At 44.3% G+C, this 27,966-nt stretch overlaps 3 protein-coding genes across 10 annotated transcripts in view; all 3 read right to left on the bottom strand.

Annotated features, from left to right (window-relative positions):
- Window positions 1-5,724: 5,724 nt before the first annotated feature.
- LOC136432310 (sentrin-specific protease 2-like) lies at window positions 5,725-8,947 on the bottom strand. 7 transcript variants are annotated; one of them, XR_010755500.1, is made up of 7 exons: window positions 8,541-8,947; window positions 7,854-7,906; window positions 7,666-7,743; window positions 7,210-7,246; window positions 6,806-6,882; window positions 6,615-6,710; window positions 5,725-6,276 (listed from the first exon to the last, which is right to left on the bottom strand). XR_010755500.1 is itself a non-coding variant. In XM_066423505.1 (7 exons), exons 1-7 carry the CDS (start codon window positions 8,737-8,739, stop codon window positions 6,217-6,219), a joined length of 420 nt encoding a protein of 139 aa, XP_066279602.1. In that variant the 5' UTR covers window positions 8,740-8,947; the 3' UTR covers window positions 5,725-6,216. The 7 variants fall into 7 exon arrangements, 2 of the variants coding, with proteins under 2 accessions (XP_066279602.1, XP_066279603.1); XM_066423505.1 differs by having other exon boundaries at window positions 8,721-8,947; XM_066423506.1 differs by lacking the exon at window positions 7,666-7,743 and having other exon boundaries at window positions 8,721-8,947.
- A 1,205-nt stretch (window positions 8,948-10,152) lies between these two features.
- Window positions 10,153-23,355, bottom strand: LOC136432309 (organic cation transporter protein-like). Its single transcript, XM_066423504.1, has 10 exons — window positions 22,831-23,355; window positions 19,788-19,891; window positions 18,755-18,909; window positions 17,680-17,848; window positions 16,876-17,017; window positions 16,219-16,319; window positions 15,328-15,542; window positions 12,813-12,921; window positions 11,784-11,993; window positions 10,153-11,094 (listed from the first exon to the last, which is right to left on the bottom strand). The coding sequence occupies exons 1-10, from the start codon at window positions 23,221-23,223 to the stop codon at window positions 11,004-11,006; spliced, it is 1,689 nt and encodes a 562-aa protein (XP_066279601.1). The 5' UTR covers window positions 23,224-23,355; the 3' UTR covers window positions 10,153-11,003.
- A 788-nt stretch (window positions 23,356-24,143) lies between these two features.
- The window catches only part of LOC136432308 (RNA helicase aquarius-like), a 40,339-nt gene continuing 36,516 nt past the window's right edge, over window positions 24,144-27,966 (bottom strand). For both annotated transcript variants that reach the window (XM_066423501.1, XM_066423502.1), the window contains exons 40-42: window positions 27,707-27,769; window positions 26,545-26,658; window positions 24,144-25,196 (exon numbers count right to left, since the gene is read on the bottom strand). In XM_066423501.1, coding sequence (XP_066279598.1) covers window positions 24,867-25,196; window positions 26,545-26,658; window positions 27,707-27,769 — 507 coding nt within the window. In that variant the 3' untranslated portion in view covers window positions 24,144-24,866. The remainder of the gene's footprint in view (window positions 25,197-26,544; window positions 26,659-27,706; window positions 27,770-27,966) is intronic.

Genomic DNA, 27,966 nt, shown 5'->3' with positions numbered 1-27,966 from the left:
CGATTTGGGTCATCAGGCGCCGACCCTGACACGGCTTCTGCCCTGCCCTACTAATCTCATCAATTTGGCTGACCAATGGAGTGGGGGATGTCTCCGAGTGGCGAGTATGGCTAGTATGGCCATCACAGGCGGGCCATGACAGGCGGGCCACGACGGACGCAATGTACCATTTCATGTGTGTAGGGGTGTGCGGCCCCAAACAGAACGGCGTAGAGGACAGTATGCAGAGCTAGAGGCGCCACTTGCCATTCCCAGAGTATGTGAGGATGAGTGAGTGGGGGTGTACAGCTGTAGGAAGTGCAAAATCGTACGAAATGGAACAAAATCGAACGAAATGGAATTAAGTGGATGGATGAACTTTATTCCTCGACAGTTGTACATGGTACAATGTATGGCAAGAATGACAAAGCAATTTATAAGCATAGTCTATTCTAAAGACTATGACTATAGGGATATGGACGTAAAAGGCGTAATGACATATTGTGTGTTAAACGTTTCTGTCTGTTACAATACGTTCTCTCTTTTGTAAAGCGCTACAAATGCATTGGCTTAAGTACGTAGATATATATAAGTAGCTTGAAAATGTCTGTGTCTTTGGCAAGTTTTTTGGATACTAGATTTACAGGTGATCATATTTTCGCCTATCTACACATTCTACAGTACTAGTATAGGCTGGACATTGGAAAATGATATTCATCTTCGACGCTATCTTGACATGAGGGACATCGTCTCTGGTTGGCTAAATTACATTATAATACCGACCTTTTTCTATTTCTAGGCTAGGCAGTGTGCACGCACTGATTCTTAATTTGTTATGTCAACTAAAAAAGATTTATTACGAATTGATGAAATATGATTTATTTTCCATTGTGAAATTGAACGAAGTGGAATGAATTTGAACGAAAATAAACGAAATGGAATTAAATAAAACGAAATGGATCAAATTGAACGAAATCGAACGAAGTGGAATTAAATGGATCCTGAATGAAATTGATCAAATTGGAATTTCGGCAGGGAGTCTGCCCAAATCACCCGGCTAAGTCGGACCACCGCGGACGGCTTCGTGGCTCCGCCAGGCGACCGATCAGGGTGCGTGAGGTGTCAGGCGGCCCCGATGGTAGCGGGGGTGGCGGCGTGACGGGCTCGGGCGGGGATCGGCTAAGGTGTGGGCGGTTGGCGGGAGAGGTCGCCTCTGGCCTCCGATGTGACCAAGTTGCGGTGGTTTACATTGAAAAGAATGTTGCTCAATCTACCTTGAGAAAGTGGTCATTTTTTTACTGGGTCGGGAAATGACGGCGAGAAATCGCACACTCTCTCGCCAGTCGTTTTGTTACCCCGCCGACAAGGCTGCCACTCCCCGCGAGGGCAGCCAGAGATCGACAACCGGCTTGGAAGGCGGCCGCTCCTCCACTCTTGCGGGTGAAGACGACCGTGCCGAGGGCGACCGGAACGAGCGCCGGGGCAATCATCCGTGGAGGCGAAGCCCGGGTCCGTCTTTCTCCTCGGAGGAGCGACCCGGCCCAAAGGCAACGGCTTGCCCCTTCCGTCTGCGTGCGAGTAAGCCTTGCGGACTCGGTGGTCGGAGACCCGGCCGTCCGCCTCCTCGGCGAACAGTCGGTCATGAGAGTGCGGGAACGTTCCTGCATGACGGGACGGCTCGGGTGTTGAAGGAAGCAACGGTCAGGTGTGGCCGGGAATTCTGCGTTCAGGCTCCCGAGGGTTCGCGGCCACTTTTACGGCGCGATCCCTCCATACGGCAGCGACGGACTCGGCGGTCTGCCGGTGTCTCTCGCGTGTCCTCTCCCCCTTGTGGGATTTAGAGTGCACGGCGTGAGCGCCGCGGCGTGGCGTGGCGTGGCGGGACATACGGCGGGCTGTCCTCTCGATCGGGCCGGCAACGGTCTGGAGGAGCGCCACCGTCCCCGCACTTTAAACCGCATCAGTACATCCTTCGGCCTGCACGGGCCTGCCGCCTTTTAACTGCACATCGGAACGGGTCGGCCACCGTCCCCGCACTTAAACCGCATCGGTATGGCCTTCACAGGCCTGCCGCCCTTTACCTGCACATCGGAACGAGGTAGGCCACCGTCCACGCACCGATACTACTTCGGGCGGCAGCGGGCAGGCCAGGGCAACCCAGAGCACACAGGCACGGACTCTGACATCGGAACGGCGCTCCTCCCTCAGGACAGGCCTCAGCACCAAGGACATGCATCGCCGGCGGACTAGACTTTTTCCCCGCGGGAGAGCGGTAACGCCTCGGGAGCTATAATAGGTTTGAATACCAGGCTACTCCGAAGGAGGCGCCAAGCATATCGTTGCTTTCTCGGCTGGATTCTGACTTAGAGGCGTTCAGTCATAATCCCTTAGATGGTAGCCTCGCACCATCGGCTCATCAACCGAGCGCCTGAACCAAATGTCTGAACCTGCGCCGGTTCCTCTCGTACTGAGCAAGATTACCATCGCAACAACACTTCATCAATAGGGTAAAACTAACCTGTCTCACGACGGTCTTAACCGGGGCCCAGCCCGACGTCTCCGGGTTCGCTTTCCTTGCCCACTGGACGACCCGGTGCGAGGCCGGGCGCCCATCTCCGCGTTCGCGAATTAAATGTGCCTTTCGGGCGTGGGCGGCCCGCGTGGGCGGCCCGCGCCCTAGGTTTCGGCTGTCAACGCGGCGGCCCTCCTACTCGTCGTGGCTTGGCTCGGCCGGAGCATACTGCCGCGACGGCCGGGCATGTACTCGACGCTCCGGCGCATCCATTTTCAGGGCTAGTTGATTCGGCAGGTGAGTTGTTACACACTCCTTAGCGGATTCCGACTTCCATGGCCACCGTCCGGCTGTCTGTATCAACCAACAGCTTTTCTGGGGTCTGATGAGCGTCCGCATCGGGCGCCTTACTCAACCCGGCGTTCGGTTCATCCCGCAGAACCAGTTCTGCTTACCACTTGCATTCAAGGCCCGGCTCCACTCGAGCGGCGACGGCAGGGATCCCACCTCGGACCGACGGACGGCCCTTCACCTTCATTGTCCCTCTTGGTTTTGTACTATATCCGTGTTTTAGGACGAGTCGGGTGGGCGACCGGACATCGCCGCTGATTTCGGCCGCCCTGCAGCTGCCTGGCGCACCCGTCGCCGACGACGCGCGGGCCGTTGTAACGCACTGGCTATGGGAACAGTCCGTCTCGGTGGAAACAACACGCGAAGGGGCCAGTGCCCGGCCCCTGTCCCTGCCCCGAAAGGCGTGGGGCAGCGTGGCGGTCGATTGCTTGTCCTCGGTCCGACAGCGGGCGCAGCGAGACCCGAAGGCACCAGGCACATTCCGCGGGGACGTGGCCGCCGTCGAACCGGTCGCAACGCTCCGCACGGAAGAAGTTTGGCGAGTCTGCACACCTCGACGCCGGCCGATCGGTCTTGCGATCAATGCTCGGCCGGCGGAGTGCTGACAGACGTCCTGGACAGCGCAGGCGAAGAGCCAGGAGCGCCCATGCCGACCCGCTTGGCGGCGGACCCGGCAGCTCCCTTGAAGCTTTATCGGGCGCCTCGAGTTCCCGTCGTTCCCTATACCCTGCTAAACCAGCGAGCAACCCCGAGTAGCCTCGTTGAGGACGGAGTCAGGTCCTCCCGGTGAAAAGTTTGGGCGGGTGAGCGCAACTGGGGCCGCAAACATCCTGGCGGAGGGGCGTCGCGTCGTGAGTCTCCGTGGGGTAACAGGTCAACTCGCCCCAAGTCCAACAATTTACTACCAACTCGCCCACTTCTAAATATTACTTTACATGCTAAGAAAGCCTTGTGACTCTAATTTCAACCTTCTCTTCTCTGCGCATTTAACGCTGATGAATGCCGGGGGCGCCGGCGGGCCATGTTGCATGTCTAGCCGGGTGAGACTAGAGCTAGCGGCCGTACACGGTGGCACGGCGGGCCGACATGCCGACCGGGTCCGCCAGCCGAGTACGTTGCTAAATACGTGCTCAGCAAAAAAGAAATGTTGAATTAGAGTCACACCGTTTTGTTAGCACATGTACAAGTAATACTAGTATTTAGAAGTAGGATTCATGCATATAAAACCAGTATTAGTAGGCATCCTTCCATCTTTTCAGATGATGGTAGAACTCTGGATTCGGCAACTTCGAATTCTCATGTGGCTCTGAAGTCCAATCCTGGCGTGACAGTCTCGTCCACAGTTTGGACATCAGAGGAGATCTAAGGTTGCTGTCTCTCTTTCCTTCTTTGTCTTCTCTGCTCTATAAAACCAGTATAAAGCCAAGTTTAATAAGCCCTAATTTGGGGCGAGTTGGTAGTGAATAGTTAGGGCGAGTTGGACATGGGGCGAGTTGACTAGGATTCGTCTGCGTGGTATGGTTGAGTGAGTCTGACGGCGGGGCCTAGGTGAGACGGCTCTTCTCTTGCACCCCGGTACGATGTTGTGGTCTGTGCCTCGATGCAATCGGTTTAGCGGGCGAGTGATCTATCCTTAAACGTCGGACTTCGAGCGGGTGTCCCGCAGTCCAAGGCCTCCTTCGGGCAGAGGGCGAGAACTGCTCTCGGTCGCCGCCGGCCAGCCACCGGCGACGACTGGTTGTTACACTCCCCGAGGTCTTCAAAAGAAGGGCGGGCGCAATCGACCCCGTCATTCCTGGCCCGAGCCGGCCGGAGTCCAGGGGCCGCAGCGGTCTTCCCGGCGGGTACCGGTTCGCGGTGCGACCCCCAGCCCCTCCACTTGTTCGCCGTCCATCACCTGGAAGGGCGACTTCCCTGTCTCTGAAACGACGGTGCCTAGAGGCTTTTGATGTAAAATATAAAAAAAGACAACATTTAGCGGTGGATCACTTGGCTCTTGTGTCGATCGATGAAGAAACAACCAGCAGCTGCGAGAAGTAATGTGAATTGCAGGACTCTTCGAACGCACTCTGCGGCCCAGGGTCAGTCCCGGGGCAACGTCTGGCCGAGGGTCGGTTTTACCTTCAATCGCGTCAAGCCTCTCTCTCTCTCTCTCTCTCTCTCTCTCTCTCTCTCTCTCTCTCTCTCGAAAGTTTCAGTTCCGCTGTAATATGTGATTGCTACCGTCTATGAAGCCCACATTTTATGGAGAGATATATCCCAATAAGTACACAAGTACAGTACTGTCTAAGACGACCACCCTGGGACCGAAGAAAAGCAGTCTTCTTGGACAGGTGGTCTTCTTCACACTTCACTTCACTGTTCTTCATGACAGAGCTCGAGACATAACGGTTTCCAAATTAATGGTGAACTGTATACTGTATTTTTCATACCTACATGTTGTCAATCTATAACTAGACTTTTTAGACTCTACACTACCCATGTACTATTACACGTAACAGTATTCCCAGTATCTATATTAACACCGGTGTGCTTGTTAAGCCATGCCCCCAGGTCATGCTTAGGTAAGACTGCCAGGACTGGCTGAAATTGAACTTATTTCAAAGAGCCAAGCCCCCAGGACATGGTCAGAGTGCCAGGAGAGGCTGAAATTCAAAATGCTGACTCTTTACTATGAAAAAGCATTTATAACTGGACCTTTTGGTCTCTGTCATTTTCATAACACTCATACTATCATTTCAATATCTATCAGCAGTGTGCTATAAATGCAATGGGTGTGACATATCCTTTTGAATACTACCTATTACTAGTATCAGTATTATAAAATGCCCTGTGCTTCACATGCATCAAGGATGCAATCATAAAAACAACATCTATAGTGATTGACATCCAGGGTGGAAAGAACTTTATTTCAGGATAGGAACACAGACTTTCTTTATATTAGCTGACTTAAAAAAGGCACAATGATGAAATTAACAGTATACCTATACTTATTATAGAAAAGTCATATCAAAGATGTTTTTCCATACATAGAATAAGATAAATATACACAGTGATTTGTGTCACTTTCTCCAAAAGGGTATACCACCGGCTATCATGCTCCTGACATCAATGATGCAATTAACTTAACATGTATATAAGGAAAGCAAACGGTGAAAAATCATATCAACGATGTTTTCCATACATGGATATTCCCATTGATTTGCTGTAACTTTCTCCGTATACAACCGGCTACCATACTCCTGATATCAATGATGCATTAATCTCGATTTGAAAATGACATGGCATTAACAGCACGCTGTCTGTAACTTGTTCTGTAAAAATTTGTCACCTTTACATAATGGTCACTAATATAAGTAAGTGGACTGCTGCTATTATAACAACTTTTTATTGAGGATCTCCCATACCATGCTTCTTCTGAAGGCCATGTGTATCTGTAAGGAGATAGAAATACAGTACTTGTTTGTCACTGTTTGTACATTATAAGTTATCATTAAGGTAGATGGGTATTCCAACAATCATGGATGGGAGACAATGAAAAAACGATGAAATGTATTCAAATTGAACTGTTATAATGAATTCACAGTGCCACAACTGGCCAAGATAGTGGGAATATGGTATGAATCCAGCGTACTACCATATTTTCCTCAAACCCTCAAACATAGATTGCAAACACTATTTTAGTAAGGTCTAGATACCAACTTACATAGCCTTTTGTATCATAAGTCAAGGCGAACATATTCATAGAATCATAGAGCAGAATGATGCCTACCTGGTCAAAGATTATGCTTGTGTCCCAACTGGCGTACTCTGGGAATTTACAGCCAAACACTCCACAGTCACTAGCATTCATCTGCTGTTGGATGTTCTGCAGAAGAAACAGAGATCCCAACAGTATCAGATAGACTTACAGACTCTTGTCCAAAGCACATCCTAAAATAACAAGCAAACTGACAGTTTTACCTCAGGATACTGTGATGTCCAATCAGACAAGTCCAAGTTGCTTTCCTTCTTGTCCTTGTGCTCTGCTTGTTGGTAATCTGTTGGTGATAAAGTAAAACAAAGCAAAGGTTTAGACAGCAGTATGTTAATGTTCTCAGTCCAAATGTTTTCTGGATAGTGAAGCTACATGTACACTTTGTATGGTGAACAATCCCATTGCATGGTAAAAGACAAAATAAATCAACCCATCCCACCCATGGAGTCATAATACTTGATGCATTTGCTTCTCATGCCCAATACCTGAACACAACACATAAATAACAAAGTTAACACAGAATACCAAAACATAGGGCTATGGACACTTAACATCTGTTTAGAAAGTAAAAGACTCATTGTAACAAGTTATACACCCATCTGAATATTACCTCTGTCCATAATCATATTCATGTAAACATTGATGATCTGTTGAAGATAAAGAAAAACAATCTTTAAACCATGTAAATTGAAACCTTCATTGTACATTTATATGTTAAACAAATGAATTTAACTTTTGTTTTATGTTTGTGAGGAATAAATTTCATGTTAGGAGGGTTCAACTTCATGGTTGAAAGTCATGACTCATGTGTAATGCTATGAGTTTGCAGTTAAAATGATGAACATAGCACAACTGCTGATAAATCAAAATTTACAACATATGCCACAAACACACATATATAATACATGGGCCTCCTACCATATAGCACAAACGCTGAGTATCATTCAAGTGTTGTTGGTATTTGAATGTCAACACAAATGGACTTCCATCCTAGTCTCTATATTTTCTTACTCACTGTGTGTAAAAAGATTTTCTACAAGGTACATGAATACATAAGCGTGCTTACTTTGTCGTTAAGCCAGTTGAGTTCAGCTAGAGTGTGCATGTTCTTGCCGTACTGGGTGCACAAAAGTGCACATGCACCCTGTATTTCAAGCCCAGAAAGTACTTGGAAGTATAATAGTTGATAAAAGCAAGAGGCCTTTATTAAGCTTTCTCAGTGAAAAAATTCTACAGGCAAAATTACCTCATTACCCAGCTTGTTTTTCCAGCCAGTCGTATGTGTCTTGCAGAGCCATAGTTATACCCTAGGACAGGAGAACAAAAGTAAATACAACACATTTAATATCAGAAAATGATCAATACTTGGGACCTGGGACTTAGACCTTAGGTCATTGGATGTCAGAGATGTACAAGAACATTTTTATAGTATAACCATTTCTAAACCTAATACAATTATATGATTTAAGGTACATCAAGCAAATCTGCTTTAAATAATATTCATCACCCTTTACAGTGGTACCCAATATGCTATGATCATTGGTGGTGTCAGGGGTAGGGCATCATGGAGAGCTTGTTAATTATCATTTAAAATGACGTCATATGTTACTGTAATGTAACTACTTGCTGTACATTTGATTAGGGCTGATTTCGTGTCACTGTATAATTTTGAAATTCCTAAACTTCTGTTTTGTGACTTAAACTCACTATAAGCAGCCAGAAGAGCAAATGAAACATGCATGTTGTGATCTGAATACTAAACTATAAATTATTATGTAACTTTTATAAGAATATACGTTATAATGATTAATACTAAATTTCACAGATCATGATCAGAATCATAGGACTAGAAAAATGACTAGTAGTTAATTAATGAATATAGATTGTGGATGGCTCCTTGCCCCAAGTAGAAGTGCATTGCACACAATTAAATAATTTTACCTTGAAGAACTGCAAGATGGATCTTTTAGTTGCTGTTCATAGCTTTGTTGTTGTCAGACGTGGTCTCTCTATATGCGTAGTACGATCTTCTGCTCCAAAATGAGTCATAGTACAGTCATATTATGGCAAACCAGGCCATGAAACATGCCATCGTAATGCTGACGAATCATAAAACCTCACGTAGTACACAAAACGACATGGACTTCCAGCAGAATTAAGGGTTATCCCGTCAAATTCCGTCCTCACTACTCTGTTCTCGCCATCCGAAGCCGCCATCTTGGTCTGTGAAGTTGCAGTGACGTAATATGGCCACCACAGGCGATTTGGCCGCCACAGACGATGTCCCGGATGTAGGGCCACGACAGACGAAATATACTGTATACTCTTGCTCTGAGTAGATCTCAGATGGATCAGGCGCCGATTTGGGTCATCAGGCGCCGACCCTGACACGGCTTCTGCCCTGCCCTGCTAATCTCATCAATTTGGCTGACCAATGGGCTCGAACTACTTTGTAAGCCTCAGCTCGGGCGGACGGCTACGTCACACTGCCAACTAACGCAGGCCTTTGGCTGCTTACACGTAAAAAGCCTGGCCAAGCGAGTAGCCGGCGCGGGCCAGCCGCATACAAATCAGGGCAAACAAAGTTAAGCGCGCACCACAACCCAGCCGAAGCACCTGCTGAGCCACGTAGTAGCAGTGTATCAGAGATAGGTGTGCGAAGGCACGGAAACCTACGCCCCAGTCTGCTTTTTAATCCTTCTCTTTCCGTGATTAAAGTCCTTGAAGACCTGGTCTAGGCGGGAAAAGCCCATCGATGCGAATAGAACAGCCGGCCCTAGCCCGACAATGGCGTTCGCGAACCGGGTGTGACGCCAGAAGGAGAGCACTCCGGTTCCCGAACACCATGCAGGGCATCAGGCCGCACATAGCGGGCGCGGCTTCTACTTCCCCCGCTAGGTCGGTCGCTAAAGCGGACTTTTCATGTGCGCTGGAAGTTGCCACACCGACCTGAAGGTCCGCTAAGAGTTGAAGAAGGTTTGGGAGTTTTAAAACGTAGAAAGAAACAAAGGTGGAAAGAAAGAAAGAATTTCAAAGAAAAGAAAATCCGTCAGGAGGAAGGATTCCATGCGTGCGCCCACCCATCTCATACGTTCAAAAACGTGGGATATCAGGCGCTGATTTGGATCAACAGGCGCTGATTTGGATCATCAGGCGCTGATTTTGGATCATCAGGGGTCGATTTGGATCATCAGGCGCTGCTTTGGATCATCAGGCACCGATTTGGGTCATCAGGTGCCGATTTGGGTCATCAGGCGCCGACCCTGACATGGCTTCTGCCCTTCCTGCCTGCTAATCTCATCAATTTGCTTGACCAATGGGCGCGCACCACTTTATAAGCCTCAGGCGTCACACTGCCAACCAACCTAGGCACTTGGCTGCTTTCAAAGCTTTGTCAAGTGGGTAGCCGGGCCAGCCGCGTACTAATCTAGGCAAACAAAGTTTCGCGCACACAACAGCCCAACAAAGCATCTGTATTTCAGGGACAGTTTCATATTATTTGATAACATAGCATGGCTGACAAAAGCATTTGACACATGATAGTCTCAGACAGTTCTAGTAATTGACTCATTTTATTGCACATTTCTCTCAGATCCAGGTCCACTAGAAGCGTATGCAGTACCGAGCATGTGCAAGACAGAATACATGACATATGCCAGCGGTAAAGCCTATCACTGTTTAGATCGATCAGCAAAGGCTTATTCTTCTGTGTCATAAGCTGCTTGCATATTCAGCCAAATATTTGTAGCAGCACACTTGATATTTTTTATATTTATGTTACTGACAGAGTTCCAGAGTTTGTACATAGCATCACTGTAACATATTTCAATGATGTGTTGTAAAGCCACGTTTTTCTTATAACAAGCAGAATCGCATGAATCTATAAAGAAACATTTTGGTCCAAAATCATGATTGATATGCATTAAATGTCAAAGTACAATTACTATATATCCCTAAAATGTATATAAAACATGCGGTAATATAACTATGACATGTTTTAACAACTGTTTATATAACGTTAATAATATGTCGATACAAAGACACTAGGAAATGTGTAAGAATAGCAGAATAGCATTTCTTTGACAAAAGAATGAGTGCTTATGATGTGTTTGATACTCCCACAACATGTAACTGAAAGTTTTACATGATAGATTGAATAAATGGATTCGAGCAAAAAAAATATCTGAATGTTTATTTTGTCAGACCTAGACTGAGATCCATTCTTATATAGATCCAGCTTGTGTATGGTGAAGCTATCCATATCTGACAGTACTATACACAAGGACGGGTCTGTTAAAGGTTATATGGGTCTAGCCTTCCCCAATTCTTCTGTTTGTCAGATATTGTTGTGATTTTTTGTTTGTCACCACGCACCAATAGTATTAACTACTGTAGAGTCCTTCGTCACAAAACTGTGATCCTGTCATAGATCTCAGTCTTCTGGAATTCGTCAGGCAGGATCTTTTCAGAGTTCTCTGAATTCTTCTCTCTCATGCTGTAAAAAAAGTACCATCATTAGAAAACCATCATTACACTGAAAAATTTGGAGAAGAGTGTTAACTTTATGATGAGATCTCCAGTGCAAATACTGTACCATTGCTTTTTAGCATCCCAACAGTAAATATGAAAGGCATGTTCAGCACCAAGGACAGGTTGATTACATACTGTAAACCTCGAAATCTTTGTGGAGGTAGTATTTGCTTTAGATCATCTCAGCAGTACATACAAATGGCATATTCAGCACCAAGGACGAATACTGCTTATATCTTTTTTTAATGTTACAGTGCAACTATCGTAGCATTGCTTTTTAGCATCCTAACAGCGCATGCAAATGGCATATTTGATAACGTTACCAAGGGCAGGTACAGCTTATATCTTTAAAAAACGGTACTATGCAACTACCATAGCATTGCTTTTAAGCATCCTAATAATGCATACAAATGGCATATTCAGTACCAAAGACAGATACTGATGGTTTAGAGTTGACACCTATGTCACCTTTATCGATGCCAAAATATACGTGTTTAGGCGCGTTTGATTTCATTAATTCCAACGCCTACAAATGAACTTAGTCTAAAATCAAAGCATGGTAGAAGTCTTTAGCGAAGAACTGGGACAGCTGACTAAACAGCAAATTGTGTCATGGTAAAATAAAGTAAAATAAATAATAGGACTGAGAAATACCGATTCAAGTTTTCAGCATCCTCCAGTGTGTTAGGTAGCGGGACGCCCAGTGTCTCGGGGAGGGCTAAGATGGCGACTCCGTCCAGGAAGCTCAGGATGCCGAATGTGAGGAGGGGGAGGGGGGCCCAGTACTCCCCCAACAGAGCCACGAAGGGGGCGAGTATCCCACCAGCTCGGCCTATCATAGAGACCACACCGATTCCCATGTTTCTGTAAAATATATATATATATATTCCTGTATATACGTTCTTTTAATTGTACAATTGATATACATCAAAGCATTCTGAAAAATAGCAATGCTCATGTTCTGAAGCCCCAAGCAGGGTATACATTGCATACGAATTTGAGGATTAGAGGAGTGTAGTACTGTAATGCATATGCTATTTTCGAGGTGCACACAGACACAAATTATTTGCGAGAAACTAGAATCTCTGAATACATGGAATGAAACGCATAACGCTCGTTCTCATTTGAATGTAAACATTTTGTAACTTCCGTTATCGTTTGAAGTAAGACGTTTCTGACATTAAGATATGCCACATATAAGGTGCCAAACTGTCGTTTTCAAAAGCCAGAAAAGGTTTAAGTCGTCATAAAAACGACAGTTTGGCACCTTATATGTGGCACATCTTAATGTCAGAAACGTCTTACTTTATATACGGTAACGGCAGTTACAAAATGTGTACATTTAAATGAGAACAAGCGATAAGTAGCAGAAGTTGTCAACTGTGCTCTGCTGCTGCAGTAGTCTGAACACCCTGCAGCTGCAATCAGTCTTTCTTCAATTCTTTCCACTTTGTCCGGGCCATCGCGAGTTTCCTTAGCTTCCATGGGCATGGTTTTCTTTTTTGACCGCAACGGTCCTAGTCCTCTTTCTTTCAGGTCTGCCCTCAGTAAACTCAGGAAGTTGAGTACGTGGTATTTTTAGCCAATGGCAAAGGCAATGGCCAATCAAACTGACCAAAGTACCAATGCCACACAACCAAAATCTAAAATCCAATCAAGTTTCCGTTAGAAAAGTTCACGAACCTGACAACTGTTGGGAAGACTTCTGCTGAGTACACTGGGAATACCGCGTAAGTAACGCTGACTCCAAGCTTGCCCACCATGACTAAGCCCGTGGACACTCGCCATAGTTCTAAGGAAAGATAGAATATTATGTCAATTTATGTAAACACAACACCGGTACGCCAAAAATAATTACTCAAGCAACTGGATAAGATTTTGAAACAGTCAGACGTTTCAGACAGTATCCACTGTCTTTCGTCAGTGACTAACGATAGGACTGAGAACACCAGCTTTATACCAAAACTCTGAATAGATATGTTAATGAGGTAAAGACAATTTAGGATGCCTTGAAGTAGTCTTCAAAAAGAAGATTAATTCAAGACAAAGTTATGCCAATAGTTCAATTAGCTACTGTTGTTCTAGTACAGTAACTAAATGTTGCTTGTCCGACAAGTTTCTGGACCAGGCCACCTATTTCAAGCTCAATCCCAATACAGAACAACCCCCAGCATTCTACGGCCTTCCCAAAATCCACAAACCCGGTGTCCCTCTACGACCCATAGTATCCGGTATAGGATCTGTCACTTATAACCTAGCAGGTTATCTGGCTAAGATCTTGGGACCGTTGGTGGGAAAGTCTCAACACCATGTACAGAATAGTGCAGACTTTGTCCAAAAAATCAAAGACATCACTGTAGCAGAAGATGAAATCATCACTTCATATGATGTGTGCTCGCTTTTCACTTGCATACCCCCTAAGGAGGCAGTATCGGTAGTTAGGGAAGCCTTCGGGAGGCCGACGACACACTTGCAGACAGAACCAAACTCTCCGTGGACCACATATGCGAACTGCTAGACCTCTGCCTAGGGTGCACTTATTTCACTTACAAACAACAGTTTTTCCAGCAAGTGCACGGCTGTGCTATGGGATCACCGGTATCGCCCATTGTTGTGAATCTGTATATGGAGAAGTTTGAGAACAAAGCCCTCAGTACTTTCAATGGCCCTCCCCCAGCAAACTGGTTTCGCTATGTAGATGACACTTGGTGTAGGCTAAAGAAGAGAGTAGCTGATGACTTCTTTGACCATATTAACCAGGTAGATGACAACATCAAGTTCACACAGGAGTCGTGTCAAAACAACATGCTCCCCTTCTTAGACACCAAAACTATCATAGAGAAGGATGGCAACCTTCAGTTCGAAGTGTACAGGAAACCGACCCACACTGATCAATATCTGGCCTTTGATTCCCATCACCCTTTGGAACACAAACTAGCAGTGATTAAAACTCTCTTCCATCGAGCAGACAATGTCATTACCTCAGACGAAGCAAAAACAGAAGAACACAGACATCTCCGTGTGGCTCTAGCCAAGTGTGGCTACCAAAATTGGACCTTCAACAAGGCCCTCAAACCTTCTGACCAGTCTAAGAAAACGCTCAAGTGCAGACCATTGACCAACAGAAACAAGGTCAACATTACCATTCCCTACGTCCAAGGAGTATCGGAAAAACTCAGACGTATCTTCCAAAACTTCAACATTGCCACTAACTTCAAACCTCACTCAACTCTCAGGCGGAAACTAGTCCATCCAAAAGACAGGCCTGAAAAAGGCATCAAAGCCAATGTCATCTACAAACTGAAATGTGAGGAACCGAACTGCAATAACATGTACATTGGGGAGACAAGTCGACCACTAAAAGAAAGGTACAAGGAACATTGCAGAAAGAGCGCTAACCGCTACTCCTCTGCCATTTACCACCATCTAAAACACAACCAGGGACACTCATTCAATTTCGAATCCACGGACATCCTAGATCGTGAAGAACGCTGGTTCGAACGGGGAATTAGGGAAGCAATATATGAGAGGATGTACAACCCCGCCCTCAACAGGAAAGGCGGTCTACGCGTTCAACTTTCAGGCACCTGGGATAATGCACTGCCCCCCACCCCCCACCCCCGGACAAGCAACATTTAGTTACTGTACTAGAACAACAGTAGCTAATTGAACTATTGGCATAACTTTGTCTTGAATTAATCTTCTTTTTGAAGACTACTTCAAGGCATCCTAAATTGTCTTTACCTCATTAACATATCTATTCAGAGTTTTGGTATAAAGCTGGTGTTCTCAGTCCTATCGTTAGTCACTGACGAAAGACAGTGGATACTGTCTGAAACGTCTGACTGTTTCAAAATCTTATCCAGTTGCTTGAGTAATTATTTTTGGCGTATCTTATTACCTGGATGTCTAACCTTCATCAACAACACCGGTACCCTTAGATAAACACAACCAAAGTTGTTTAGCTATATTGAAGTTTAACTAGTTGTGTCCACTAAAGTTTATTCAGTTTTTAAAAAAAGTCTGTTTCTGTTTTCGAGGCATTTTTCGCATATGAGATCTTTTCACCCTGTGCGTATGTACGGTGGCCCAAGATACACAATAAATAGCCCTGTTCTTGTGGTCCACCGTACGTATGTCTTCCGATGCCTATTGTTTCTTGGCTTGAATTACTTGAAGAAACGTTACCTCTCGTTACCTTTTGGCACCACAGCTGTTGCGCCACAGCTTATTCCTGCGACAAGTAAGGCCGCGATAGCAGGAGGCTTCCTCCCCCATCTGTCCATAGTGGACCAGGCCAATACAATAGCCACGAGCTCCATGCAGGAACCCATGATGTAGTTCACGTACGGATCGCCAGGGAGCTCTGGCGCACCGAGTGAAAGGCCGAAGTATACAGCTATCATAACAAACCTGGAAAAGACATGAAAACTTTTACTCCCTTTCACGTTGCTAATTCGCGACTCTGAGAAGGGAATAAGCATTATATTTCTATCAATGCAACAGGAAAAATTGCCAAAGAAATCACAGCGTCCACAGAGACTGACGATTTCTACATCCATATGTCCTAAAATAAAGGGGTCATTTACGAAAATGTGTATGGTTTGGGTTATCAACAACAATCAAACACCATGTAGTAGGATGTCAGGAAAAGGCTTTTTAAAAAGAACTGATGGCATTACGCACGACAAAAATTGTACAACAAAAACAGGGCCTCCTCCTCCAGCGGTGTTGAATTGCTCGGCAACAAAGCCTCTCAGCATCAACCCTGCTCTTTTGACCCAAAGTTTTGACTATTGGTGACGTCACCACCAAACAGTTTTCAGCCAATGAGAGGATTACCACAAGCTCGTCTTGTGGAAATCCGCAAAGGTCGCTGGGAAGCTATCAGCCAATCATCTTACGTCTTTCATAGCTACTTTGAGTTCAGAACAAAATAACGGCTGTTTGTGCCAAATAAGGCTAGCTCATTGATTATTCATAAGCAACTTACCAATAGTTAAAACTTTGTTGCCGAGCGATTCAACCCTGCTAGAGGGTGACACGGGGAGACAATCAGAGCTCAAAGAACGTGGAAGTCTTTACTCACCACGTGAATCCAACTATAAGCGTGTTTTTCCTGATGTTGGGTTTGCGCACCAGATCCAGCAGATTGTATTCTCTTCTTCCTTTTTTATCGTTTCCATCGTTCTATTAGGAAATACATCTGTTACGTCATGTATACGTAGGCAGTGACTGATCAGGCTGTAGTCTAGAGTTGACAATTATCTCCTAGTAGAAGTATACTTTTAGCTAAGATGATGCTGATAATCATGAAATACTAAAAATGACTTTTATTTAACTAAGATCTTACAATGACTAGACGTTACTTATATTAGATACTAAAAACGATTTTTATTTAATTCAGATCTAACAATGGCTAGACGTTACTTACTTTAAATACTAAGAATTAATTTGATCTAACTCAGATCTAACAATGACTAAATGTTACTTACATTAGATACCAAAAATGAATTTTATTTAACTAAGATCTCACAATCACCAGACGTTACTTAATAGGTAAAGGGGAGCGGTCCACTCCCCGGGCTACAACTCCCAGGAGCGTTGATTAAGATCGGGCGGGCTGACTGTCTTGGTGCCGCCGAAGGAAATCGCTAGCGGCCCGGTACTAGTCCGGGCTCCCAGGGTATGATGGAAGGGGACGGTGTTTGATATTCATAATTTCTATGAGTGTGTTCATGATCACCTGGATAAGGCTGGCTTCCATTTCGTGGTACAGTTTATCCGGGAAGTCAGCTCCGTTCATTCTGGCCGCGCGTTTGATGACCTTTTTGGCCTCTTTCATCCGTCCGGTAACAAGTAACCACCGTGGAGATTCCGGTAACAACCTGACGGCAAGTGTTAAACAGCCACTTAATTTGCCCTTTCTTCTGGGTTAAAAATAATACCATGCCTTTCGCCTCCTAACATACTACCGATATTACATTCATTCATAATCATTTTTTTTCGCTTTTTGACAGAAAAGGACGTCGAGGCACTGCACTCAAGTCTTTCATAACTTATGTTAACAGTGCCACGTACAAAGAACAATGTACCCATTTTTACATCTGGGTGGAGTGAGGAACGTTGTGTAAAATGTACTTCCCAAGGTTACGCCACACGACCCCACATAATCATTTCATCAGGCATTTTACCTTTACATTAAAATGTGTTCGTCAGCCAATCTCTTCCAATCCTCTATTTATAGATACTTCTGGTAGTTTCATTTCTTCTGACAAAGACTGCACGGCAGCTAGAACACCTGACAGATCCAACTTACTCCTAGGACATTTTTATTTACGTAAACGTGATCACATGACTTAAAGGTTCTCCAATATGGAATGTTTAATGGAAAGCCACGACAGGTGATGGTCTATTGTCTATAATCACGTACACGCGGCAAGTCACTCTCTCCACGCTTTCTAGAAAGATTCAACTTGTAAAATCTCATATGTTATCGATGTATTTGCAGCTACCGTTCTATAACTGTCACAATAAATAACGTGTTTACCACCAGTAACTCAGACAGAGTAGAAATGGAGCTGAAATCGCCAGCTGTAGTTTCCACCAGTCCCTGATGACGTAAGCCAGGGCGCCCAGTCCGATGTACCCCAGGACCAAGAACAGATACATGAACATCCCAAACATCGTGTGCTTGGAGTGGTCCAAAACCTCCATACCTGCATAAGAAAGGAAAGACAAGAAAGGCAATAAAACGTATTGCCATGGTGACCTCTGAGCCGCATAACACAGTGGATCATCATCATCATGGCGACGATCGAGTGGCTATATGTAAGTGGTGTTTATGAATAACATTTTTAAGCTATGTTTTGACCAGGCATAGCTGGGATTAATGGAATTCTTTGGAACCAACTGTACATGACATAACTGTTTGGCGCGCCCCTGAACCATCGCCAAAAAATAACGCCCGAATATCGTCTGTAGTTGCTAAAAATATCAACATTTAGTATCAGTGGGGATAGAAATGTGAAAACTGAGAGAGGGGCTAACTGAATAACCATGGATGATGCAGGTATACTGTTTAAAATCTGCTAAGCCCAAATCAGCAGATATATATTGCATTCTCCACAGTACAAATGTCGGATCTATCCCATCGTACTCATATTTAAGTGTAAATTAAACGTACATGCAGGATGTCTATGATGAAAAATTGTGCTAGGGCTACCCATTATCATTCACTTCAATCTTTCTCCTTCTAGCGCTATACTTGAAGAACATATAGATCAGAAAAAATGCACATTAAAATCTAAAAAAGGTTTAACGTCAGCTACGATCGTGCTGCGATCGTGTAAGTTAGAAAAACATGATAAAGAGCGCGGTGTCAAATTACGTATGAAATACGCCATGCAAGGTAACTTGCTGGTCATGAGTTTATTTTGTTATGTCGCTGGACGTAAACCTAGTTTGTTTTGCAAAATGGAGAGTCATGACTAAGGATCATACTTCTGCCGACCTGTATTGCTCATGAGAACTGGCTTTGGCAAAACACCTCGACATGTGGACAAGACCCAAGGTGGACAATAACTGGTAGGGCACGATAATTTGTAAGGTGACGTTACATGTACCTAGCACAAATGCTGTATAATAGATGGACACGTTGACTGCTCCGAGTAGAAACTTCAGGATGACGAAGACGATGTAGTTGGGCGAGAAAGCTGACGTCACACTGAGCATCAGCAGGAGGAAGATGCACCATAGAAGGGTCGGACGCCTGCCGTACCTAAGGAATGAAAGTTGATCCTATCGTCATCACTTATCTATTATTTATTCAGATTTACGACATTTGTGGAAGGATTGACATAACAGGGGACTATCACCATTCCAAGATGTCAACCCAGACCAGACTGTGAGGTTTGGACCATCCCACACCGGGGCATGCCCCTACTCTGTTTCGAAAGGTGTGGTGGGTTCTTTAACGTGCGCGGGGAGTGGCTCTCAACAAACATGGGACCTCCATTTAACGTCCTATCAGAGGGACGTCCCTAACTGAAGCTAGAGATCCGTATGAAGGTTTAGGTCAGTGTATTTCTTCAAATTTCCATCTTTGCAAATATTGCAATATGGATGTCCATGCCATGGTCTATTCGCTCATTGAAATAATCTTATAAGACAAATTTGAAATTTCATGCTCACCAATATGATATCCATACATGTCTTCAATTGCCAAACGGTACTTCACAATCACATAATATATACATGCAAAATTATATACAGTCAGCAGTAAACACAAAAGTTAAGTCCTAAATACAAAAACAGCAATGTTTTCGTCTTTTTCCAGTGCAGATTTCACGATCTATGTTTGCGCCAGGTTTTAGATGGTTTAGAACAGAAAGGAGAATATAAGCGCAGAAGCGAGAGATACTTTTTTGCAAGTCCCGACTTGGTTCCTGACGTTTAGTGCTCTTTTTTTGCACTTGAACCTAAACGTTTTTACAAGCCCAGTTTAGGTCCGGCTTTTAGGTACGCAGCACTAGCCCTAGCCTGTGTTTACACAATCTCTCGGCCGGAGGTTAATGACCCCCACCCCTCTAGGGGGTTGGCGGTTACAGGACCGGCCGACCACTAGGAGCGCGATTTGTCAGGCTACACTAGCCCTACCTGTCCGAAAGGGTTCCTGATGTGATGGCACCGACGCTGAAGCCCAGCATGTGGACCGACTGAGCAAGTTCTCTCAACCAAGCTCGGTCACACACCAGGTCAAACTGAAAAGGGTAGAAAACTGACTGTAACATGAGGCACTTGTGATAACGTATAACGCTCGTTCTCATTTAAATGTACACATTTTGTAACTTCCGTTACCGCTTCTGACACTAATATATGCCACATATAAGGTGCCAAATTGTCGTTTTTAAAAGCCAGTTTTAAGTCGTCATAAAAACGACAGTTTGGAACCTTATATGTGGCAAATCTTAATGTCAGAAACGTCTTACTTCAAACGGTAACGGAAGTTACAAAATGAGTACATTTAAAGGAGTCCTAAACCCCAGAGGGGGGAGTTATTTTCCAATGGATGGTAATTTTAGGAAGTAGAAATGAATATCTTTTACAGTATACGTTTAAGTACCCACTAGTCCCGTGCGCATCCAAAAGCATTCAGTATTCTACCAAATTCCCCAGGTGACCCTCAGCCTATGTATTTTTTACAATGTGCCTGACAATGCCTGACAAAAGTTAGATTACAAAACGAATGTCAGGGTGGTTAAGAAAAACTCGTCTTGCTATGTGTTCTTTTATATGTTATTAACAATTGGCCTTCTTATTGTGCTTAACCACCCTCATTTACGCCGAAAATATCCATGTTTAAAAATGTATGTTTACGCATAGCCATAGGGAATACACTGTTGTTTTAAAAAACACACCTTGTGTAATTCACCACAAGCGGAATTCTGTACAAAGTCGGCTGCTTATGTATTGATTGATACATAATCTAGTGGAAAATAACATCACCTTCTGGAGTTTAGGACTCCTTTAAATGAGAACGAGTGATAACTGTCCAAATGAGATTGAGGATAAACGTCACTTTATTATGGATTGTTCACGATATAATGATAAACGCTGTTCACCGTTCTCTCCGTTTTTTCAAAAGAATTTGATACACCCCATTCGATAGATGGATTCAACTATATCCCTTGCTGTATACAAATAGGCCCAAATATCAAAGAATGTCTAGACCTTAGAACCAATTGTGTAAATGATACGTTGAACTAAACATATTGATTTATTAATACATGTATCTATTCATATACATTTATGCATAGCTTGATTCAATTGTATCCACTTGACTGTTTGTATATATTGATTCAGAAGAATTTATGAAAGTAGCTGTACTTTTGTTGTGTCCATAAAGATTTTCATACATCTATTACTCTCCAAGCAGAGGTTGGTGGGGTTTTATCATATAGGTGAGGATAGCTATAGGTGAGGATAGCGGACGAAAAACGGGACATATGATGAAACGGTTACGATCATCCCCACCAACTTCTGCTTGGAAAGTGCATATCTATCATTCTGTAGATGTTGGTAAGCATTATACAATGTGAATACTTTTGAGCTATACGGTACTTCTTCTGTGTTCGTGCTCTTCAGCTATTTAGCAAATAAGAGACCATAATTGTCTTATCGAAGTATTTGCCTTCAGGTTATCGGAGGTCGACTGGAGTGAACAGATTATTACATAATGCAGTAAAAGGACTGATTGGCACTGCGATAAATGGCTGGTTGGTATAGGGTTATATTTACCACTTTAAAATTGGATGCGACTTTTTGACCGCGGCTGTTTACAGGGCCTAGGGGAATGTTGGCTGGTATGTGTGTGTATGTATGTGTGTGTATGTATGTATGTATTTATGTGTGTGTGTGTGTGTGTGTGTGTGTGTGTGTGTGTGTGTGTGTGTGTGTGTGTGTGTGTGTGTGTGTGTGTGTGTGTGTGCGCGTGTACATTTTTTGTGTGTGCCACTGTGTGTGTTTTCCTATTATAAGTTACAGTTGCATTTTTTTGTACCTTGAACTCAGGTAGCGAACGGTTAACACTTCAATCTTCCCTGGTTCTCCCCAATGATGTATGCCCAGCTGCGCCCCAATGCCGGTCTGTGCATGTGACGATTCACTACATGACCTATATAATAGCCTGACGAATCGCGCTCCTAGTGGCCAGCCGGTCCTGTGACCGCCAGTGGGGGTCAGTAACCTCATCCGGCCGAGAGCTTGTGTAAACACAGGCTAACTTATATAACTGCAGTACACAGTTGCTATTTACGTATTACCTACCTAGTCTCTACCAGACTAAACCGCGTCGGCTATAGATAGAACATTTGCCGGGGGACTTTGGCCATGGAGGATAACATTCCCATCCGCACGACTCTATTTGGCAAATTTCTACTATTTTCCCAGCGACCCTTGGAGACTGGTAGAGTCTATTACCTACCAACTGAAGAAGGTCTGTGACGACACGGCCATCAGCTGACCAGTGCTGGGGCTAAACATATTTGTTCTTCGGCTATTGTCGTATTGAGCAAATGGCAATTAAGGGCCTGTCGAAGTTGTCTTTTCAAAGCCCGTTATTTGCCGTAAAGTTATTGACTGGAGGGAACAAATTATCATACATTGCTGTACGATAAAGACCGATTGGCAAGCAAATGTGTGTGTGTGTGTGTGTACGTGTGTGTGTCTGTATGTGTGTGTGTGCATGTGTGTGTGTGTGTGTGTTTGTCACGGTTAAAAGATGAGGTTTGACTATACAAGGTTGCCTGTCAAAGTGTCCCGTCATTCCGGCTTTTTCACTGTGATATGCATGCTATAGTGCTACGCCTTTGGCAAATGGCCCGAACTGCTACTGACACCGCATCTACATAAAACAAGGCAGCTTATTGTAACCTCCTTGCTTATAGTAAAGGTCGCGGGGCGTTCATTGCAATTTTGATAAATGTTATGAACCGTTCATAATGCCACTTGGCATGTCACCCTTTATAACGATAAATGCACACCATACTAATTATAACGTCCATACATTTATAACGTGATCATTTGTAATAAAATATTCATGTGCTCATTTTTTTTCGATGTTGGTCGATGCAAAGATCAAGGCTGTTAACATGCCTTTAACGGTTTCAAAGTATTTTAGTTATTATTAATAAATGCTCACTTGGGTGACGATGCTCTTTCCGTAATGACTGCGGTCGTATACCCATCCGTCTGTACAATGTTGGATGGTTCTGTTCTCTGTAGACGCGTTCAAAGCACCAGTTAAGTTGAACCGTTGGCATCTACTGTATCTCCATTCCCCACTAGCGTCTATTTCCAGTGGAATGCTACCGTTTAGACTCTCCAGTTGGTCCTTCCATGACGGTGGAACACCACCGGGAGAGTAAACAGCAGGCAGTCGGCAGTGATGCTCTGGTAGGGCGCCGAGAAAAGCCATGGAAAGACTATGTATTCCGTGGGGAAGAGCTACAACGGCTAAACAGAATGCAACAGTTTTCTGGAAACGGCCGAATTCACCAATGTCGCGTATGATTCTCCGGTACCGGTACTCCATGCCGACTCTAGTAGTTTCTCAGTTGATAATGATTGATTGAGCACACAACGCGGCATGTGAACTCATGAGTTCACTGACCCCGTGAGGTGAAGAAAATAGGGCGCCTTTTGACAGGCCTATAAATTGTCCGTAGAATGACCTAGGAGGTTTGTGGCATGTTAGTTCAGGCGCCGTCTACTGTTTCTGGTAACATGCCAAGTTTTAACCTTGAACTTGGTCGTGAAGTGAGATATCAGAAATATGAGTGCGAGGTCTTGAAAGCGGAGCAATCTTTATCGCTCAAATGTGAATAGAGAGGAGGCGGTGTTTAGCTATTTAAGTACTACAGTAAACACTGGTTAATCTCGCAGCAGATCTACACGCACCGAAAATCGTATATGCTACTAAGCCAGATAAGCTCCAGTCCGCACCGTAGGATCTGCGTCAAGACGCAACTGAACAAGGTTATTATCTACGGTGCGGACTGGAGCTTCTCTGCTGACTGGAGCTTCTCTGGCTAGCATATACGATTTTCGGTGCACCGTGTAGATCTGCTTGGAGATTTATCTGTATGGTTTTGATTTCTTTCCATCATGTTGTAACAGTGGGGATCAACCTCCACTAACTGACTAGTCTAAAAACTGGTCCGGACCTTTTAGCCTAGTGGTTAGCGCGTTGATTTCCCAAGCCGTGCGGATCGGGATTGGCGCGGGTTCTACTAGTAATCCCGGGAGCGGCGTACTCGCCCCTTTGGGTTTTTACAATGTAAACCCATATATGTGACCGGACTGCGGCATATTAGCGCCAGCTTGCGAATGACTACCGCCAACGTGCCGTGCACAGACGCCAGCTTGCCGCCCTATCGCCGCCACTGTGCCGTTTAAAATGGAGATTAACAGCTCCGGGAGTTTATAAAGTAAGGGTACCATACAGTCCAGAGATCCAGTGTGATACACCATTTTATTCTACAAATCATTTTTCAGATGAATCTGTTTACATATTAAATGATTCAAATCAGAAATTTATATGGTCAAAATTAACAAAACTGAAACACAGAGAATAGTAACCCACTCTAGCAGAACTTTATTCTGTGTGAAAAGAAGCTTGTAACCCTGTTTGGAATGAAACATCAGCATATATAATGTTACAGCTAAGTGGCTTGCTGGTTTATTTCTTCATCAACATACTCTTATGGTGACATTATCATTCATGATCAGTGCTATTCATGGTGCATGTGTAAATCATTGCTGGACTAAATACATCACTATAAAGTTACAGTTTCTACCTTCACACAATGTAAGGCTTATTGTCTGTCACATGTCACAAGTCTATTCCAGGAGAAAATATAAAAAAAGCCTCTCTCGTATGTGCAGTACATTAATTCAGTACCAAACAGCTATCTAAAGCACATCCGAATAATTTGTACCATAAAATTATGAAACCATCGACGGTACATACTTACAGCACTGATATGTACTATAACTTTATAACGTTACTGTTTTGACCACATCAAAGTACATGTAAGTAGGTCCCCTTGGCTTAAGTTTGACAAAGAAATATTCTAATTCTACTCCTCTTGTCTTCTTTACTATTTTTGTCCCCACATATCCTTCTTTGTGGCTCTTCCCCTCTATCCCACCTCCTGTGTTTGACAAAGAAATGTTCTAATTCTTTTTGACTTTTTCTTCACTTTTTTTGTCGTCTTCTTCACTCTTTTTGTCCACAATGTCCCCTTCCTTGCCACCCTCCCCCTCTGCCCCACCCTCGGTTGTCTCATCCCCCTTCTTTTTCTCCTCACTGTCCCCCTCCTCTTCCTCCTGTTCCCCCTCACTGTCGCTGTCCCTGCCGGGATGTTCAGGCATCTTGACATGTTCCCGTTCCTCCTCCATCTTCTCCTCTTTCTCCTCCTCCTTCCCTGCAGCTGGCTTCTGTGAAGGCTTGGGCTTGACAGGAGGTCTCAGTTCTCGGAACCTTCGCTGCATCCTCTGCTCAGCCTGTAATAATAATAATAATGATAATAATGGTTTTTATTGGTCAGAAATTACCCGCAATGGCAGCCTTTCTAGCGCTGTATTGATGCAGGGTATTACAGGTTTCACACAATACACAACATTATATAATATCCACACTTGCATTTTGTGGAACTGTCGCAAGGGTATGGGCGGCTGCCATTCGGCACCATCGGGTGACCCCAATACGACCTTCCCCAACTGAAGTCAGGTACCCATTCACACCTGGGTGAAGTGAGAAAAGTCGTGTAAAGTGCCTTTCCCAAGGGCACAAGATCGGTGACGGTGACATGACAGGATTCGAACTCAGGACCTCTTGGTTCTGAGTCGAACGCTCTGCCGTTGCGCCACACGACGGCACACGACCCTGTGATGAAATCAAGACATTTCAAGTTATTACAGACAAAAGCAGGGTTGTCCTTGTCGCTCAACTGGTAGCAGCCTCACAGTTGAGCTTCTGGTTCCGATTAGTTGCTAACTGGGAGACCCTGGTTCAATCCTGGCCAGGACATCTCTGTTGGGGCGGCACCCGTCTTTTGGAAGGGACGTAAAATGGGGGTCCCGCGTTTAGGGAGGTGTCAAGCATGTTAAAGGGGAAGGGCTAGCAACCCATCCCTGTCAAAATGTACCCTGCTACTGAAGCAGCAAGGAAACTTGCTGCTCTGTGTGCCACTAGGCATTACAAGGGTCTGAACGAACCAACCAATGAATGTCACCTTCAATTGTGAGAAAAATCAATGAATAAATGTCCTCTTAGGCCACACTAATCTTATTTGTTGATTCTGGGATTTGTGCAGAAAAAAATTGGAGCAACAGGGGAAAAAACCCACAACATCTTTTGCAAATACTGAAATACATGTAGTCTGGGGTGAAAATAAGGGTTTACATGATAAAGTACATGTACATTTGTATAAGAGGATCATTCAAGTTTCAGCTTTCTATGGCTCATTTTATTTTATTTTAGTAACAAAATTACCTTTTGCCATGTAATATATGGATTGATATTTCGAAATAGTTTTAACAAAAAATTACAAGTTACGAGAAAATGTGACCATACTTTTTAGGTATGCGCGGGCCTTTATAATCTATTTTGATGGCTATTGAGTTTTACAACTGAACAAATAGTAAAATCGTGAGTAAAAATTTGTGAATGCGAATAGCGACCCAATATATTTTTTTTTTTCAAAATGGGAAAAAAAGGAGAGGCTATATGGAGAAGCAACAAAAAAAAATGGTGTGGTCTTAGCATCAGTCTACAAGTAAGCTACATTGTCTACAATGCAATAAACTTTAACAATATGTTTGAAAGCTGTAAGTAGATTCTTGTTCTCACCCTCATGGTCTCCTGCATGTGGTGCACCTGACTGTTGTACATGTCGTACACAAACTGGGCCATGTGGGGCATGTCCTGGATACCAACGGTGGCACCATTGGGGGGATCCCCATTCTGAAAAACAGTAACAAATGTATGACAGCATAAATACCCACAACACTTATTACAAGTAAAAGGTAGTCTAAAAGGTAAAGGTACATGTAGTCCCTGAGCCTTTTAGAGGCCGTAGGGGCAGTGGGTTGTTATCCAATGTGTTTTAGCTGGCGTCACAATTAATGTGAGTGTCGGCCGAATTTGTAGTTGCCCGAATCTCGCCGAATTTCAAAATCGCCCGAGCGTTGACCATATTTTCCAATGAAAATCTCGGGCGACGTCCGTCGAACACTAAAAACTAAAAATCCCCCATGAGATGGTACCACCTTTTGGACATGGACAAAGTCAGAATCGACTAACCTGGTAAAAGGCCGATATTTGGATCAACTTTGATTTCTAAAAATCGCCTGAAGCCCGCGTCATCGACAGGACGTCGGCCGTACTTCGGCCAAAAATGCACATTTGAAGCTCGCCAACACATCGGCCGAGCTGAAAATCTTATTTGTGACAGGGGCTTCAGGACACAGATATTAGAAGGCAGAGCCGATCCTTCTTCCACTCCCATTTACCTCCTCAACCTAAATTGGGTACCCATTTTTACACCTGGATGGAGTTAGGAAAGTTGTGTAAAGTGCCTTTCCCAAGGGCCTAACATTGGTGGCATGTCAGGGGTTTCAAATCCAAGGCCTCTGGGTTCTGGGCCAAACACCCTAACTGTCATGCATGCCAACATGCTATTACAAGTAGACTTGTGCAATATCATCTTGTGTGAAATCATTTTTGAGAGGACTTATCTCACAGAAAAGTACACAACAAAAGGAACTGTTGATTCAAAAATCCATTACCAACCCATCCCATATTACTGCAGACCAGTGTACCTACCGTAAATCACTTTGATATAGTGGCAGGAAAATAGAGCGTTAGGGAAAAATGGAGTGGGTCACGGCACTTAATTTTAACGGTGGGAACAAACATCAAATATTAGCGTTGATAAAATGTTAGCGGTTGACTAGTGACCGTTAAGTTAGCTAGATTTAAGTTACAGTTAAGAAATCAAGAATTACAGTACCTTGCGCAATGTAGGGTGGGTTTCGTGCGGGATCAAATGCAGCTTCAGTGGCCTTTCCATCAACTGTAACACAGAGATAAATGGAAGATCATTCAACTTCTTCACAGTCCTTCCAGTTTCTACATCATTGTTTCACTGTTGGTAAGATTTCTCGCATGGCACATCCATTATGTGTGCACATTTCAACTTATGGTGAATGAGGCAAGGAAAACCAATAGGTTTCTGGCGCTCCCGTGCATGTTTATTGAATCAGATTTTGA

This window comes from Branchiostoma lanceolatum, chromosome 4, assembly GCF_035083965.1.
Source record: "Branchiostoma lanceolatum isolate klBraLanc5 chromosome 4, klBraLanc5.hap2, whole genome shotgun sequence".
Taxonomy (NCBI): Eukaryota; Metazoa; Chordata; class Leptocardii; order Amphioxiformes; family Branchiostomatidae; genus Branchiostoma; species Branchiostoma lanceolatum.
Note: the sequence above shows the minus strand (reverse complement) of the source record. Positions and strands in the feature narration are given on the sequence as shown.

Coding starts and splice junctions, on each gene's coding strand:
- LOC136432310 (XM_066423505.1), bottom strand. Junction 6,711..6,805: donor GGACATCACAGTATCCTGAG/GTAAAACTGTCA, acceptor TTTCTTCTGCAG/AACATCCAACAGCAGATGAA. Junction 6,277..6,614: donor CAAGCATAATCTTTGACCAG/GTAGGCATCATT, acceptor ATCTCCTTACAG/ATACACATGGCCTTCAGAAG.
- LOC136432309 (XM_066423504.1), bottom strand. CDS start 23,223: ATGGAGTACCGGTACCGGAGAATCATACGCGACATTGGTGAATTCGGC. Junction 17,849..18,754: donor TTATACAGCATTTGTGCTAG/GTACATGTAACG, acceptor TTTCTTATGCAG/GTATGGAGGTTTTGGACCAC. Junction 16,320..16,875: donor TGGAAGCCAGCCTTATCCAG/GTGATCATGAAC, acceptor ATTTCCTAATAG/AACGATGGAAACGATAAAAA.